At 35.3% G+C, this 16,535-nt stretch overlaps 1 protein-coding gene across 1 annotated transcript; it reads right to left on the minus strand.

Moving 5' to 3' along the window:
* Window positions 1-6,339: 6,339 nt before the first annotated feature.
* Window positions 6,340-9,824, minus strand: LOC110870546. Its single transcript, XM_022119727.1, has 4 exons — window positions 9,428-9,824; window positions 8,088-9,308; window positions 7,087-8,002; window positions 6,340-7,018 (listed from the first exon to the last, which is right to left on the minus strand). The coding sequence occupies exons 1-4, from the start codon at window positions 9,822-9,824 to the stop codon at window positions 6,340-6,342; spliced, it is 3,213 nt and encodes a 1,070-aa protein (XP_021975419.1).
* Window positions 9,825-16,535: the final 6,711 nt, after the last annotated feature.

Raw genomic sequence — 16,535 nt, forward strand, 5'->3', positions numbered from 1 at the left:
CTCGGCTTCAAACTTGGCCTGATCAGCTTCCAATTTAGCCTTCAGCTGAGCCAAGCGTTTCTCATCTTTGGCGAATTTCTTTTGAGACGCCATAAAAGATTCCTGGTCCTTATGCATACTATACCACTCACGCACTATGCGATGAGTAGTAGACACGTGAGAAGCAGTCTCTTCAAAATAAGATTGGTAGGTTTGTTCATAAGACCGGCCTTCTTGAAACTTGACTTCGCCAGGCGGAAGTATCCCCTGCATCCAGTCTTGGCACATGCGCCAATTCGAGAAGGTGTCACCTTTCTTTAAATTCCAAACATGGGTGTGAGGATCAGAGGCATCTTTCTCCACATAAGTCCGGTAGTAATAATCTCCTAGAGTTTCTTCCGGATGAATTGGAGATTGTTTACCAACATCAGCGAATGAGCTTTGCCCCTCAACCGTCACCTTCTCAACACGCTCAGGCATAGCATCAGAAGGGTTAGGGGAAGAAGTCAAAATTTTTTCAGCAGACGTTTCTTTCCCCGGATATTCAGCAACAATTTTAGGGGTATGTGGCTTACCAGCATCATCCGCCACACCTGGATCAACAACTTTTTCAGCCTCTTTAGCAATATCAACAGACTCCCTAGCCTCAACAATATTCTCCACACCACCGTCAACAATCCCTGTAGGCTCTAACTGGTCAACCCCAGAAGCACGCGGAGGGGTGAATGGAAGCTCTTCATTTACCACAGATTGCAGTTCTGTGGGAACAGGGGAAACAGGAACCTCTGAAAAAGCAACAAAAATCTTTTAAAGATTTAACGCGCATAAAGGAAACATGAAAGGGCAACACTTACCAACAGATTCTGAAATAAAAGCGTCAAGATTCCCTTTTCTAGTAATTTTCTTCCTCTGAATTTTCTTAGGAGGTTGACCCTCCGTACCAGTATCAGCTTGTTTCCTTTTACTAGCTTTCTTGTGCACCAAGTGTTCGGGACTAGAATCCAAATCGATAGGATCATTTGGGTTGGATGGGGGAATGTCAGCAGAATCCTTCGGTTTAGGTTTCGGCTCTCGTACAGATACTGCAGGGGAAAGACCCTCCAAAGAATCAGAAACCACCACATAATCACACCTGGAATCAGAGGAACGGCGCATACCTTTCTTCTCTCCAACATTTCTTGTCTTCGAAACATGAGCTTTATCAGCACCACCTTTCTTCGGCGCAGAAGTAGAAGATACCGCGCGTTTCTTCTTTTCAGGGCCTATGCCCAAATTCAACAACCCACCTACAAAGGCGCACACAAAAATTCACCCAAAAACGCAAAAAGGAAAACAAAAACAGATACAGCTTACCAGCACCAGCAGTTGGTTGGACAGACAGATCCGCATCCCACGGACAAACAAAATTTCCTACAATACGATGGTACCAAAGTTCCTCGTCAGGTTTCTTCTTGATGGTACCCATCCTTCCGCCTTCCCTCTTAAAGGCAACAACATATAAAGAAACAACTGCAAGCAAAAGAATACCAAGTCAAAAAAAAAAAAAAGAGGGGAAAAAAGATGGAAACGGGGAAAACCCCAATCTTACCATGACCATCCTTGGTGTATACCGGTTTGTCATCACGCTCCATTTTCCAATTCAAACTCATGCCGGCCCCAACAAGAGCTTTCTCTGGTAAAGCAATATTGGGCACATCCTTCAAATCTTGATACCAGTTTTCATCAACAGGGGTCTGAAGCGTCTCAATCGGAACGTCTTCTTTCCCCCTTAGAACCATCTTCACTGGAATTATTCCGGCCTTGATAAAAAAGAATTTTTGTTTCCAGTCGTGAAAAGATTTCATCCGCCACACCTGGATCAACAACTTTTTCAGCCTCTTTAGCAATATCAACAGACTCCCTAGCCTCAACAATATTCTCCACACCACCGTCAACAATCCCTGTAGGCTCTAACTGGTCAACCCCAGAAGCACGCGGAGGGGTGAATGGAAGCTCTTCATTTACCACAGATTGCAGTTCTGTGGGAACAGGGGAAACAGGAACCTCTGAAAAAGCAACAAAAATCTTTTAAAGATTTAACGCGCATAAAGGAAACATGAAAGGGCAACACTTACCAACAGATTCTGAAATAAAAGCGTCAAGATTCCCTTTTCTAGTAATTTTCTTCCTCTGAATTTTCTTAGGAGGTTGACCCTCCGTACCAGTATCAGCTTGTTTCCTTTTACTAGCTTTCTTGTGCACCAAGTGTTCGGGACTAGAATCCAAATCGATAGGATCATTTGGGTTGGATGGGGGAATGTCAGCAGAATCCTTCGGTTTAGGTTTCGGCTCTCGTACAGATACTGCAGGGGAAAGACCCTCCAAAGAATCAGAAACCACCACATAATCACACCTGGAATCAGAGGAACGGCGCATACCTTTCTTCTCTCCAACATTTCTTGTCTTCGAAACATGAGCTTTATCAGCACCACCTTTCTTCGGCGCAGAAGTAGAAGATACCGCGCGTTTCTTCTTTTCAGGGCCTATGCCCAAATTCAACAACCCACCTACAAAGGCGCACACAAAAATTCACCCAAAAACGCAAAAAGGAAAACAAAAACAGATACAGCTTACCAGCACCAGCAGTTGGTTGGACAGACAGATCCGCATCCCACGGACAAACAAAATTTCCTACAATACGATGGTACCAAAGTTCCTCGTCAGGTTTCTTCTTGATGGTACCCATCCTTCCGCCTTCCCTCTTAAAGGCAACAACATATAAAGAAACAACTGCAAGCAAAAGAATACCAAGTCAAAAAAAAAAAAAAAAAAGAGGGGAAAAAAGATGGAAATGGGGAAAACCCCAATCTTACAATGACCATCCTTGGTGTATACCGGTTTGTCATCACGCTCCATTTTCCAATTCAAACTCATGCCGGCCCCAACAAGAGCTTTCTCTGGTAAAGCAATATTGGGCACATCCTTCAAATCTTGATACCAGTTTTCATCAACAGGGGTCTGAAGCGTCTCAATCGGAACGTCTTCTTTCCCCCTTAGAACCATCTTCACTGGAATTATTCCGGCCTTGATAAAAAAGAATTTTTGTTTCCAGTCGTGAAAAGATTTTGGGGGTTGCTGTAGAATCTTCTTCGCAGAAGCCCTCTGAACAAATGAATTGAACCCTTGGATACAATGCATCTGATGGAAAACCCTAAATCGGGAAACGGTTGGCTCAACATACATCGTCCGACACACAAATTTGAAATGTCGAACCCTAACCATACCGATGGGATGAAGTTGGGAGATGTGCAGGTTGTAAAATCCAAGGATTTCAAGAAAAAACTTAGTGACAGGCAAGCGAAAGTTACCTTCACAAAAGAAATCCCAAAAAAGGGTAATATACCCAGCCGGAGCATCCGCTGCAGTCTGCCCCTCTTCAGGATACAGAGCACCCCAACTTTCCAGAAATTTAAGATTCCGAATCAAACCATCAAAGGCCGCTCTGGACCACTTTAACGGTGGAAGAGCAGTTGACATTTCTTCAGCAAGATCCTCGTGGTGTTCTCCGGCCGACATAAGAGGAGGCACTGATAAACCTTTTCTCAAAAGAACGGAACAGGAGAGGTTTTCAACAAAATAATGATTACACAAAAGGAGGAGTCACTCAATTGTTATATATACTCATCGCAATAAAAGGCATAGGTAACCGCCACAGCAACTTTTTCGAAAACCACAGTTCTCCAGGCAGCAGAGAGAACAGTAACTGACACAAACGTGCCTACACACGCGTGTATAGGACACGTACAGTAAAAAGCAACTGACAATGACAGACTGTCATTCAGGTTTACTGTACCAAGTCTTATCCAAAGCCAAAAATTTTACAAAAACCCTTACGAAAAATCAGAATGAATCTTCCTCCGGAAGATGTCCCCTCATTTTTCGTAACACAAAGCATTTCCCTCTCAAAAGTCCAGTGCTCCACTTATTTGCATAAGTACAACACTAGACTGGGGGGACTTGAAGGGGTAAGGTCCCCAAAACCCCATAAAAAGCGCTGAGGACCATACCAAAACCTTACTGATTCAACCTTGTACCCTGCGCGACCGCGCACTGGTCTCACAAACAGAGATTTAAAGAACAGTCAAGCTGTCAAACACTTGCGCGCCCAAAGGGAATCATAAACCTTTGCGCTTCCTCCCATAAACAAAGGATGAAAATCCTGAGATGAATACTCCCGCCTTTATATCCAGACTTGGATATTATTTACCCAGACTTGGGATTTATTTATTCACCTGTCTCCACACGATAAGGTGCCACACCAGATTACAGCAGTAATCTTCTAGAAGAAATACAATCGTGCACCACCAAGACGGTTACAACCGTCTGGGCACGTGTCACCATCTCATGCATCCCTAAATTCACAACGAAAGCATGCAATTGGAGAGTAATCTCCACTTAATCACTTTACACGTGGCAAATTCCCAGCCTTCGATCTAAGTCACGATCCGTGTGCTCTCACACCGGATCAAGAAGCTTGACAGAAGGGAGTGTAACCGCTTACAGGGTTAGCATCTTCCGTCAACTTTTCACTAACGGGTTTTCCCGCCTAAAATGACTCCCGACTATAAATATGAGAAAGAACCCAGGTATGAATCCAAGTTACACTCACACTTACAAATACACATTCTTCTTCATTACCAATACTTATTCTCACACCGGAGTCGGGTCAAGGAGAGAACCCCCTTTCTCCCCTTGGCGAGGCTAACGGTGCTCTTTTTTGAGAGTTATCGGAGAAGAAGATCAATCGGATCTGAATCAATCGAGTGGACACCAACCTTTTTATGCGGATTCAAACCCCCTAGATATCTCGGTTCCGACCATTTATCTAGTGTTTCTTCAACCATTAAGGGTCAAGTCATTCCCAGTACAACGAAGTTCAAGTATTTAGTAAGTTCGTACAAACGAATAAGGATATGGAAAGTGACTTAGCCCATCGCATCTGGGCTGACTGGTGTAGGTGGAGAACAGCCAATGGCCCTATGGAGTTTTGTGCGATAGAAAGTTCCTGACTAAATAAAAAGGGCAAATTTTTATAAAGTTGCAGTTAGACGTACTATGTTATACGACACAAATTGTTGGGTCATCAAGAAAACTAATGAATGTAAGATAAAGGTAGAAGAAATGAGAATGCTAAGGTGGATTTGCGACCACACTAGGTTTGACAAAATAAGAAATGAGGCTTTAAGGGAAAGATTAGAGGTGAGTAGTATATTAGATAAGTAAGGGATGGTAGGTTGAGATGGTTTGGAAATGTTAGGTGGGGACATGTGATAACCATGGGTTGAACCGGGGAAACACTCATTGTGGAGGGAGATGGAGTAGAAACCTACCGAAACTGACTTGGGAGCACAGAGAAGCGGAATATACAGGATTTGATAGATTTACGACTCTCTAAGGACATGGTCGGTGAAAGAAATTCGTGAGATTTAAAATTATGGCTAACGACTTTTAGAAGAATGGTACAAATTTCTATTATTTTATGCAATAGGAGCTTAGTTTTTCAGTGTATTTTGGCGGCCTTTTGCATGTTATCAGATGTTTGTATGTTTATATGAGATGTTATATATTAATATTACTAGGCTATCACCCGGGAACATCCCGGGATAGGAAAATTTATATTTGAATTAAAAAAATAATACATAAGTAATATTTATAAACTAATTAGTGGATTCTTTCCCTTACTAACAAATATTTTTTATTCGGTTTGAATAATATTCCAAATTGGCCTCCATGTGTGTTTAAAGGTTTCACGTAGAATTATTAACTTTTTACATGGAATAATGACTTGCGGCAAGTTTGTTCGATTTGTTATTATTTTGAAAGGCCTTTAGTGCGGGAAGTTTACAAAAATAAGTTAAAATAATGGGTCAATTAAATTGTTTGGTGAATGTGTTTATTTTTGTTTCTATTGGATCAATTGGGGCAATCATATCTTGGGCTACAATTGATTATTTTGAAACGTTCTAAAGGCAAAAAAAAGTGTTTTCATAATGGCCCAACTTCCCTTTGACCCACACAAAAAATGTTATGCATTATATGTTACTTTGTGATAGTTATGTATTAGTGAAATAACTTTACACAAGAAATACAAACATTAACAAATCGTTTAAAAAAATACTATACTTTTATGAATATGTGAAATGGTATTCAAGTAGTGATTCAACAAAACTATAAGTCACTGAGGTTACTTACTGTTAATCAACACCAAAATATGTAAGGTGATATGATAAAAAACAAATAATAACAACCATTCAAGTAATATCAACCATTCAAGTAATTTTTATTAAAGTTATTAGACTGAAAATTCAATTCAGAAACATATCATAAGTGTGTGAACACTTCTTTGTAAACCACATTAGTTGTTGTATTGGTAGGTTTGCCATCCTTATCAAGAATTAACATCTTCACACCTTCCCTTGATTTAACTCTTGATAATGCTACATATAGCTGGCCATGTGTAAAAACGGGCTCTTTTAAAAACAATCCAACCTTAGATAAAGATTGGCCTTGACTCTTGTTGATCGTCATAGCAAAACACACAGCAACAGGAAACTGTCGTCTTTGAAAAGCAAAAGGAATTTTTTTGTCGGAGGGAATCATGCTAATTCTTGGTATGAATGTTCTGGTTCCGACATTAGCACCTGATATAATTTCAGCTTCTATAACCCTCTTTCCAAGAAATGTAACCTGTAACCTTGTACCATTACACAAACCATTTTGCTGATCAATGTTCCTAAGAAGCATAATTGGAACTCCAGGTTTTAAAACCAAACGATGATTAGGTAAACCAGATATCTTTAAACCATTAAGGACATCAGGTGAATACAACTCTTGTTGAAATGAATCGATACCTTTCTCCGTCGCACATATACTATCAGAACTCAGGTACTCTGTTTGTTCACCAGGAAACAATTCTAGTAGTCGATCATTTATTTCATGTACCACCTCGTTTTTTGGTGTCAGAATCGCCCTTTCAGAAAAATAATCTCGATCCTTATATCTTTCAAGAACAGATGGATATACAAATTGAATCAAACTTTCGATGGGATCCAAGAATCTGTGATTAACAAATCAGATGGTATTTCTACAGTTGCTACACCATCATTGTCCCCTCCAACTTTACCCTCACCAATATCAAGAAGCCATTCGGCAAATCTCTTAGTCTCCTCGACTGTAGATGGTAAAACACCAACAGTCAATCTCATGTTTTTGGTCAAAGTAAGTAAGTTGCAATGGGGCCATATATAGGATGAACTCAACGAAGCGTTAACAATTTCTTTCCTACTTCCGTTTGGAATAACAGGAAGAATTTGTCTAAAATCACCACCAAACACGATAACTTTACCTCCAAACAAAACATCCGACTGACGATTGCTTTTATCGACAAAAATATCTTTAAATGTTCTATCTAAAGCTTCAAACGCATGTCTATGTACCATGGGTGCTTCGTCCCATATAATCAACCTAGTTTGTTTAAGCAGATAAGCTACATCACCATCGGGCCTTATGTGACACATAGAACTCTCATCTAAATTTATGGGGATGTGAAATCTAGAATGAGCCGTTCTACCTCTTGACATTAGAAGTGAAGCAATGCCACTTGAAGCCACATTTAGAACAATATGCTCTCTAGACCTAACGGTTAAGGCTAACGTCTTCCACAAAAACGTCTTCCCCGTTCCTCCATATCCGCAAACAAAAAATACACCTCCTTTGTCGCCTTCAACGGCTATCATTATCTGATTATAAACATATAGTTGTTCGTCAGTCAATGAAGATTTTAGACTATCTAACTCGCTCTGTACCTGAGGAACATTAAAAGACAGTTCTTCGTCAACCAGACGATTGTTTCCAACAGCAAAGGAATCATAATCAGGATAAGGAATTGTTTTCCATCGTGTCAAAGACGACCCATTTCGAAGGAGGTACTTCTCAATCTCCACCAATGTCTTGTTCTTCAATCTCTCATCTGACATTACAAGATCTGTACAGCAAAAAGTAAAGCCATTTAAAAAATGTGAAAAATATTAAATGTGAATACTATTATGCGTAATAAATCAAAAGCAAACCTTTGTTCTTTGTTTCTTTTCTCCTATTGTATAAAATGTCATCCCCCAAGTATTTCCATGTTTGTTCGAAAACAAATTCAGGTCTTGATAATGTGTTTGACAACAGCAAAGTAACAAACAATGCACGAATATAACGACCATCTCCCGTAAAACTCGCTTCTTTAATAGCTTCAATGTATTCCATGTCATCGTCTAACAAACCCATAGCATAACATGCATCCCTGAAGGTTGGAAACAACTGTCCATCAACAGTTCTAATTTCTTCAAAGGATCTTGGTCCTTTGACTTTGTTTAAAAGAATTCTAAGAAAATATGGTTCACCCAAAGCAGGGGAAACAGAATGAATGCGTCCAATCTGTAATAATTTTCTTTTACGTTCTGCCCAATCTCTATCTTTTAGTTTCCAACAGAATTTTGTAGGAAACTCAACATACGTAAGTTTCCGTGCTTCTTCATTATTTCTGTTCATCTCCATCCACTTTAAAAAAATGGATGAAGAGACTGATGGCTTGTCCAACACTTCTTCAATATCGTCTTCGGCACCAAACACAACATTTTGTTGACCTTCCATATGAAAAGGAAGCCTCATAACTGGAGGAAACCTATAGTGAACTTCATTTGCAAATATTCTCCAAGAAGCTTCACAAGCGGAAACGTACCTACAATCATAATAAGCTTTGATCTCATCCTTTGCTGTTTGTTCGTTATCTGTACCGTCTCCATTTGACACCACAAGCGATGCTTTGTCTGGACCTTTATTAATGTACTTAAACAAATATTTGATAGAACCCGCTTGATTGCACCATTCTACATTAATGTGAGCTTGGTATCTTTTCAAAAGAAGCGGATTATATGGAACGACACTTTTGTTGTCTAATTGAACTTTGGACTTGATAATGGTGTTTCCATTATCTCTTCTTCTGTATACAGGGAAACCTTCAGCATCGGTAATTGTTTCATTAATGAATTTTTTTGGAAATTTTTTTGAACATCTATTATCAACCATACAAGGACAATTGGGATTTGCATTTCCACATGGACCATGCATCATAAATTCGGATACAAGAGCATAAAGAGCGGGATCTTCAATCTTATCTGGTATCTCAGCAGATATGAATTTGTCTACATGATCAACAGAGAGAAGCTTGGATTCAGGTTTCAAAAATATACAAATGTGAGCATGTGGCAATCCACGTTTTTGAAATTCAACAGTATAAACCGCTACAAAAAAAATAATGATATTAGAGTAACTGTAAAAATTTCATACTAAAATTAATCATAATATAATAATAATAATAATAATAATAATAATAATAATAACATTTAAATTGTATTTATACCTGCACTTAGTGCTCCAAACACTTTCTTGTCCTTCAAATCCTTTATAATTGAATCCAGTTTCATCTTAAACAAACGACACATAATATCTGGTCTGTCCTCTTGCTTAATAGAAGTATTTCGAAGGTATCGGATAATCTCTGGCCACTTAGGATTACATGTCACCGTAATGAAAAAATCAGGATATCCAAACCATTTGCATATAGCCATAGCATCTAGATAGTTTTGCTGCATATACCGAGAACCACCAGTAAAAGATGATGGTAGTACTAACCGTACCCCAGTATTAGATAGATCCTCTTTTCCTTCATTCTTAAATTTCTGAAGATTTGTGTATGTTTCAGACCTAAGATGTTTCTGTTGAAAACGGATATAATTAAGTCTTTCACTCTCGATCATGGTATATGCATCAACCAAAAATTGCTGGAACAATCTGCGAGCATTTAATATTAGCGAAAATGAAGTTGATCAATCTTGGATTCTATAAACAAAGAATTCTCTCATTGTACACTTGGGACGAATTTCTTTAAAGTACTTATACCATCCCTATGAGGAATGTCTATTCTATATCCGTCATCACCATTGGGAAAAAGAATTGGATACTGAAGTGCAAGATATGATGGATGAAGTTCACTTATTCGTTGAAGACCTTCAGTGTGAGACTCAACAACAATATCACGATGGTCAACTATTTCTTGGATACCACCAACAATCAATGCAGCAACTTCAGAAGATGAAGGCAAGTTGTAAGTACGACCATCAAGATCTCTTTTGTAAATGATACGAAGTTTGAAGTTTTCATTAGGATTATCATTGAAGTGGTTTCTTGCTATTCTGTAACTTTTAACCAACTGATTATTATTATCCAGGAAGTCTTTTATAAACTTTATGAGATGAAGATCTATTTGCTTTAAATGCAAGTCGGACTTATTTGTGGAGTCACTGTGAATTAAGAAAAACGTGTTAAGTAAATATAGCACATAACATAACATCTATATATTGGTAAATTACAAAAACTAAAAAGAATAATAGTTGGTATGAAATACCTGAACAACTTATTTCGATTTGAAACTTCATTCTCAGTGTCATAAATATAAAGCTGGGAGAACTTTGGCTGTTTTCCAGGTGCAGGTACCAAACCACCTAATGAATGAAAATTCTGTCCACTTATACGAAATACATAAGGTGCCCTACCACTATTGATGCTCGAATCTACTTTTCCACCCATGGATGTGAATGCGAACATAGAATTATATCGACGGATATTCTTTAGAAAATACTTGCTGTTTTCATTAGAATTTGCAAATAGATCCTTGTATATTGAAGAAGGCTCTTTCAAATCCGGAAGCTCCACTTTTCCATAACCACAACATAAGCTATAGGTTAACTTACCCAATGTAATTCTCCCTTTACCACCTTCGTCAGTCCATAACAATGAATCACACATCTCACATTTAAGGCTTTGATTACCGTGATCCAAATAATCTGACATAAAACAAATTGATCACTCAATAATGAATAAATTAAGGAATACAGTTTATTTAACTAATAAATAAAGAACTAATAATCAGAATTATTATAACCTGTCGAGACATCCTTAGAAGGGTCTTGAATGGGAGCAAAGTCTACATTCTCATCATCAGAAGTAAGATCTAACATTGGAATAGGATCAATACGGCGTTTCTTAGGTAAAAGCTTTTGTTTACCTGAATTGAGCTTTGTTAACGTTGAGGAAGATTGACCAATGGAGTTACTGTTTTGTGTAACAATGTTTGAAACAATAGAAAACCGAGAACTTGTAGAAGGGTTAAATTGGTTATTCAAAGTAAGACCACCTATTCAAGAAACAAATAATAGCTAGTGAGATATATTTAACATTACATTGACTATAAAAATATATAGACTATAATGAGAAATAAAAATTGATGAGATAACGTACCGGTCGTGATGGTACTTGATGATGCTGTTGTGGTTACATATTTCAAGTTCCGCACTGTGTGAAAATTATTAGATGATGAAGGAATATTTGGATTATAATTCTCTTTGTCAATGACCTGAGATCGATTAACGACTTTTGAGCATCCTCTACTAAATGGACCAGTACTTTGTTTCTTTGAATTCGATCGTTTGCTATCTAGATAAAGCTTGCGCATTTTTCTTCTTTCTTTAGCAAGTAATCCTGAAATATTCAATTTGATAATATTATATATATTAGACCCTATTCGTATAACAAACTAATATAACTACGTAAGAAGTGTATTCAATGAGATAACACATATTAAGTTACATTAAGATAGGACATACCATTTGAGTTGTAAGTTAATGAAACTGTATCATTTGTACCTAAGAAATTATGTATATAAAAAATCTATAAGCACAACATACGATATGCAATCATTAAATAACTTAAAATAATGAAATATATAAGATACCAATAACTGTTTGAGGTGTAGGAGTGAATGATATACCTAGATTAGTGGTTCAAAAAAATAAACAAATTAGAAATATATTTATATTGTACAATAAATAAATATAAATTGATCCAATAATAAATAAATACTTGTAATATGTCAAATTTACCATTGGAAATATTGGACAACGGTGTTCTTGGAAGCGTACCTATACAAACAGTTTGTAACGTATGAGTATATATAGATATTAATATCATATGGAATACATGTAATTGTAATTGTTAACAAAATCAATTGTATTAAAATAACTTACTGTTAGATGATTCCCCAACTAAAGTATTATCAATCAACGGTGTATTTTTAAATCTTCTCTTACTTGCCATTTGCTGTATTCTTAAGTCAAAATAGACACAATATGTTAAATTCATAATAAAAAGATATAAAGAAATAGCGTATGTTAAACATTATGAAATACAAGCACCGCCTTTTACATTATAATACTATTAACCATATGGTAACGATAATATAGTCGTTGTTTAAGAATCACCACAATATGTTCACATAAAACAATATCAATAATCATTACTATCTATTTATTGAAAGTAATTAGTATATACATAATGTCTATAATGATGTTAATGCAGGTGGTACGTTTTCTATTTGTTACGCAAAAAAGCTTCATTCATTGAAGATAAAAAATTTGGATGGGAAAATGATGGTTAACAAAATCAAAATATAAAAAAAATGTTAAATAGGTCGGTTACGCAATTGTTAAAAGGCCTAAATTTATGTCTACAAATCGTCTGAAGTATGATTACATTCTTTACTTCACGTTTGTTACTTGAAAACAGTAGCTGAGTTAAGAAATGTGGATCGAACTTAATAAAATTGAGAAGAAGAAGGTAATAGGTGAGTCAATTGGTTTAGTGTCATGCAGTAAGGTTATGGTTAATCTGTGATATGCATAAATTTGCATATGAACATGTTAGTAGTACTTCCGTAACTGTGTGTTTTGCTAATATGGAATGATTGGATGATGTAAGGTGATGATCAGGAATCTGTATTGCATTCAACTAAAAAGAACAATATTACGCGCATCGGATATCATAATTTAACATTGTTTAAAACATGAACATATAACATAATAAGAGTTTTGCAGATACTTGAGAAATGAGGTTATGTAGAATCTTTGGTATGACAACGAATAAAAGAGAAAGGATAGCTAAACACGTAAGAAAGATAGTGTTCGATGCTTTGACAAGGAATTCAAGTAAATAAATGATAGCTAAACTACAAGTGAATATAATAAATGATTATTACTTTTATTCACAATATGAATTTATTTATAGAAAGTATGTAGCATAACTAATAATTAAAATACAATAGTATATAAGGAAGTAAATTAAAAGAATTAAAAATCATATAAGTTACGTAATTAAATATAGGTGATGATTCATTAAAATTTTGTATTGTACATAAAGTATTAAATACTTGTATTTACAATTACTATAAAATAATAGATGTCAATTTTTAAATTAAATAAGGTTTTCCATTCTTTCCATACAATGTGCCATTATCTATATATAACTCATAGGGTAGTTTGACCAAATACCGAAAACATCAACATATTTATCTTTCATATTATAAATTTATAAAATACGTAATATATAAATAATCCATACTAATAGTCTTTCCATACACATAACGTCAAACGTATATTCTGTTAATTTGTTAATGGTAGTACGGAATAATGCAATAAAATTTAACAAATATTTTAGAAAAATAAAAGTCGATTGAAAATCTATTTATATAGTGATTTTATATATTTTTAATAAAATAATGCAAAAATTATGTAAAATTTATAGTGCATCAAGTTTACAAAATTAAGTTTACATAATCGGTAAATTAATTTGGTTGGTGAGTTTGTTTATTTTTTTTTTTCTATTGGAACAAATGGGTCTATTTACATACGTTGGGCTATGATTGATTATTTATAAATGTTATAAAGGCAAAAATAGTGTTTTCATAATGGCCCAACTTCCTTTTGAACCACACAAAAATTAATATGCATTATTTCTTACTTTCCGATAAAAAATTTAGAACATATCTGAAAAAAATTCCGATATAAGAAATTCATGACATTGAATTAAGATAATGAAAACATAAAACACCGAACATTGTGCAAACCTAAACGAAAGAAATCCAGTACGATATTATCCATAAATATAAAAAACAGATATTTATTCAAAAACCCCAGAACACAATTCCATACAAATTACGGCCCCCTCATATTATCAGATGAGATACGGATCAGGATGAATGCCTTGTTCAAGAAGTTCTTCCTGTTACAAATATCGAAAATAGTGTGACAATTACTATAAGCAGTGTTAAATATAAATATGAATTTAAATTCATTCGATTTATTATATGACAAAAATATATTACCAATCTATTATTAACGCGGGTGCAATGCTTCATCAGAAATTCAAAACTTCTTAGTGCTTCATACCAATCTTTACATACAGTTCTGAACCGACCAACTAATTTGAGAGGGAGCCTAAAAAAAATTTCCATGAGCACCAAATCGAATGGGATATTCTCCATGATACAAGCAAACCTAGAAAAAATATACACATATAATAACCAAACTAAATTACTTCTTTATCATAAATCAAAAGAGAGTAGGTATTAAAAAAGATATTTCGATAATACCTTATAGAAGAAACACAAAAACAGTAAAGAACTTGATATGTATTGAAGGGAAATATTGTTGTTAATTTATATGAAAAAAGAATTATAAAAGGAATGATATATATATCATTGATTACACGATTTTAACAAATATGTAGGCGATATAATTGGGATAGATATATGATAGGCATATGTGAGATGAGACCTTAATTATTATGTTTATTATAAATCTTTAATAAGTTAAGAATATGTTTGGAAATTATTGAAAACTATGTTTGGAAGTTGTCACAATTGTTGACAAATTGATTCGCTTGATCATAATTATTTTCCATCAATAACAAAACTAATTTACCGAAATTTAAAACATTTCAAAAATGAGCACAATAACTTTTGAATTAGAACTAAATTTGGCAGTTATATTCGCATAAATTTAATTTTGGAAAATAAGGAAAAATCTATATTATATCGTTAAACTTTGTAATGATATTTACAATAAAATCGTAAATATAGTGAGCTCAAAATAATAAACTTTATAAATATATATTAAATGTATATTAACATTAATTTTAAATGTATACCTTGAATTCGTCATTTAATTAAATGTATATTAACATTAATTTTAAAAAAAGGCCATCAAAAATATAGCAAGCTAAATTTACTCGGAAATCATTGTAGACTTTAGAAAAGATTGGATGTCTTATAAGTTTAAAACATTAGTTGTTGACTGATAGATAATTAATTAGAATATTACAATATTTACAATATGATACTAAGTTTAACAACCTAGCAATTATAAAACAGTTATCATTCATAAGATCATGATTGAAACATTCCAAATTAGTAACGTTAAAAGATTTACAAAACATGATCGAGAAAGTTGGTAAGCGAAGATACTAAAACATGTACATAACATGCAAAAGTTACTAAGTTAACATGTCGTTACTGAATCTAAAGTAGCAGACCAACAAAAACGGCTATTGTACTAACCACTAAACGCAAAGATCATTATACTGTTTTTAACCACCAACACATCCGATCTACCTTCACCACGTCAACGGTAAATCAACATACCTTTACTTTTGACATAAACCATATGAAACTCTGAACCTCTGACCAACTGTTTGTCTCGAACAAAATTCTTCATACCAGTCACGTTATAGCGCGGATATCCTTCAGAGTGCTCGACACCAATGGACACGTCCCAAGTCAAACCAGCAGAGTCCTTAATAATCAAATCCCTCTTACGATCCAAACCGTGCAGTTATGCCCACTTCTTTTTTAGTCGCTACGAATACCAATAAAATAATTAAATATTTAAAGTGGTTATTATAGGGGTCATCGAATTATAATGAATACAAAACAACACATGCATTAGCAGTATGAATATGTAAATTTCAAAAACTTACATAATGATTGTCCACGCGAAATACAACCGGTACTTCATCATCCGTATTTTCTTCGACACCAACTACCGGAATGGGATTAGGCAAATCATCATCAGAAATATCAATCACCTCATTTGTAGGTTCTTTTTTGACAAGACAAAGTTCTGGTGGTAGAGTTAATAGGGTAGGTTTGCAACAGAAAACACTCATCTCATAGGTCCTCAAATCAACCATTTCAAAAACGACCAAATGATGATCAGTAATAGACATCTCCTTCTTGATTCGACTCCAACCAGTTGTAATATAGATGTCATTGTCAAAAATATCCATACGGACGAACCATTTACGATTACCAGACGAACGTACCACAACGGGATATAACGGACAAGTATCAAGCATCTTGTGATGAACAAACAACCTACTCACATACTACACGTGATATGCAAACATATATAAGTTCAGATGTTCAAAATAAATAGTCACTTCAAAATTTTAAACAGATAGAAGTTAAAATGGGATAAGTACCATGCAATTATCACGGTCCCAAGGATTTCCAGGTTGGTAGTAGAAATACTCAGACGGCGCAAGAGTTATGTCTTGATAAAAGTAGATGAGACGAAATG

Source organism: Helianthus annuus, chromosome 8 (assembly GCF_002127325.2).
Source record: "Helianthus annuus cultivar XRQ/B chromosome 8, HanXRQr2.0-SUNRISE, whole genome shotgun sequence".
In the NCBI taxonomy this organism is placed as follows: domain Eukaryota; kingdom Viridiplantae; phylum Streptophyta; class Magnoliopsida; order Asterales; family Asteraceae; genus Helianthus; species Helianthus annuus.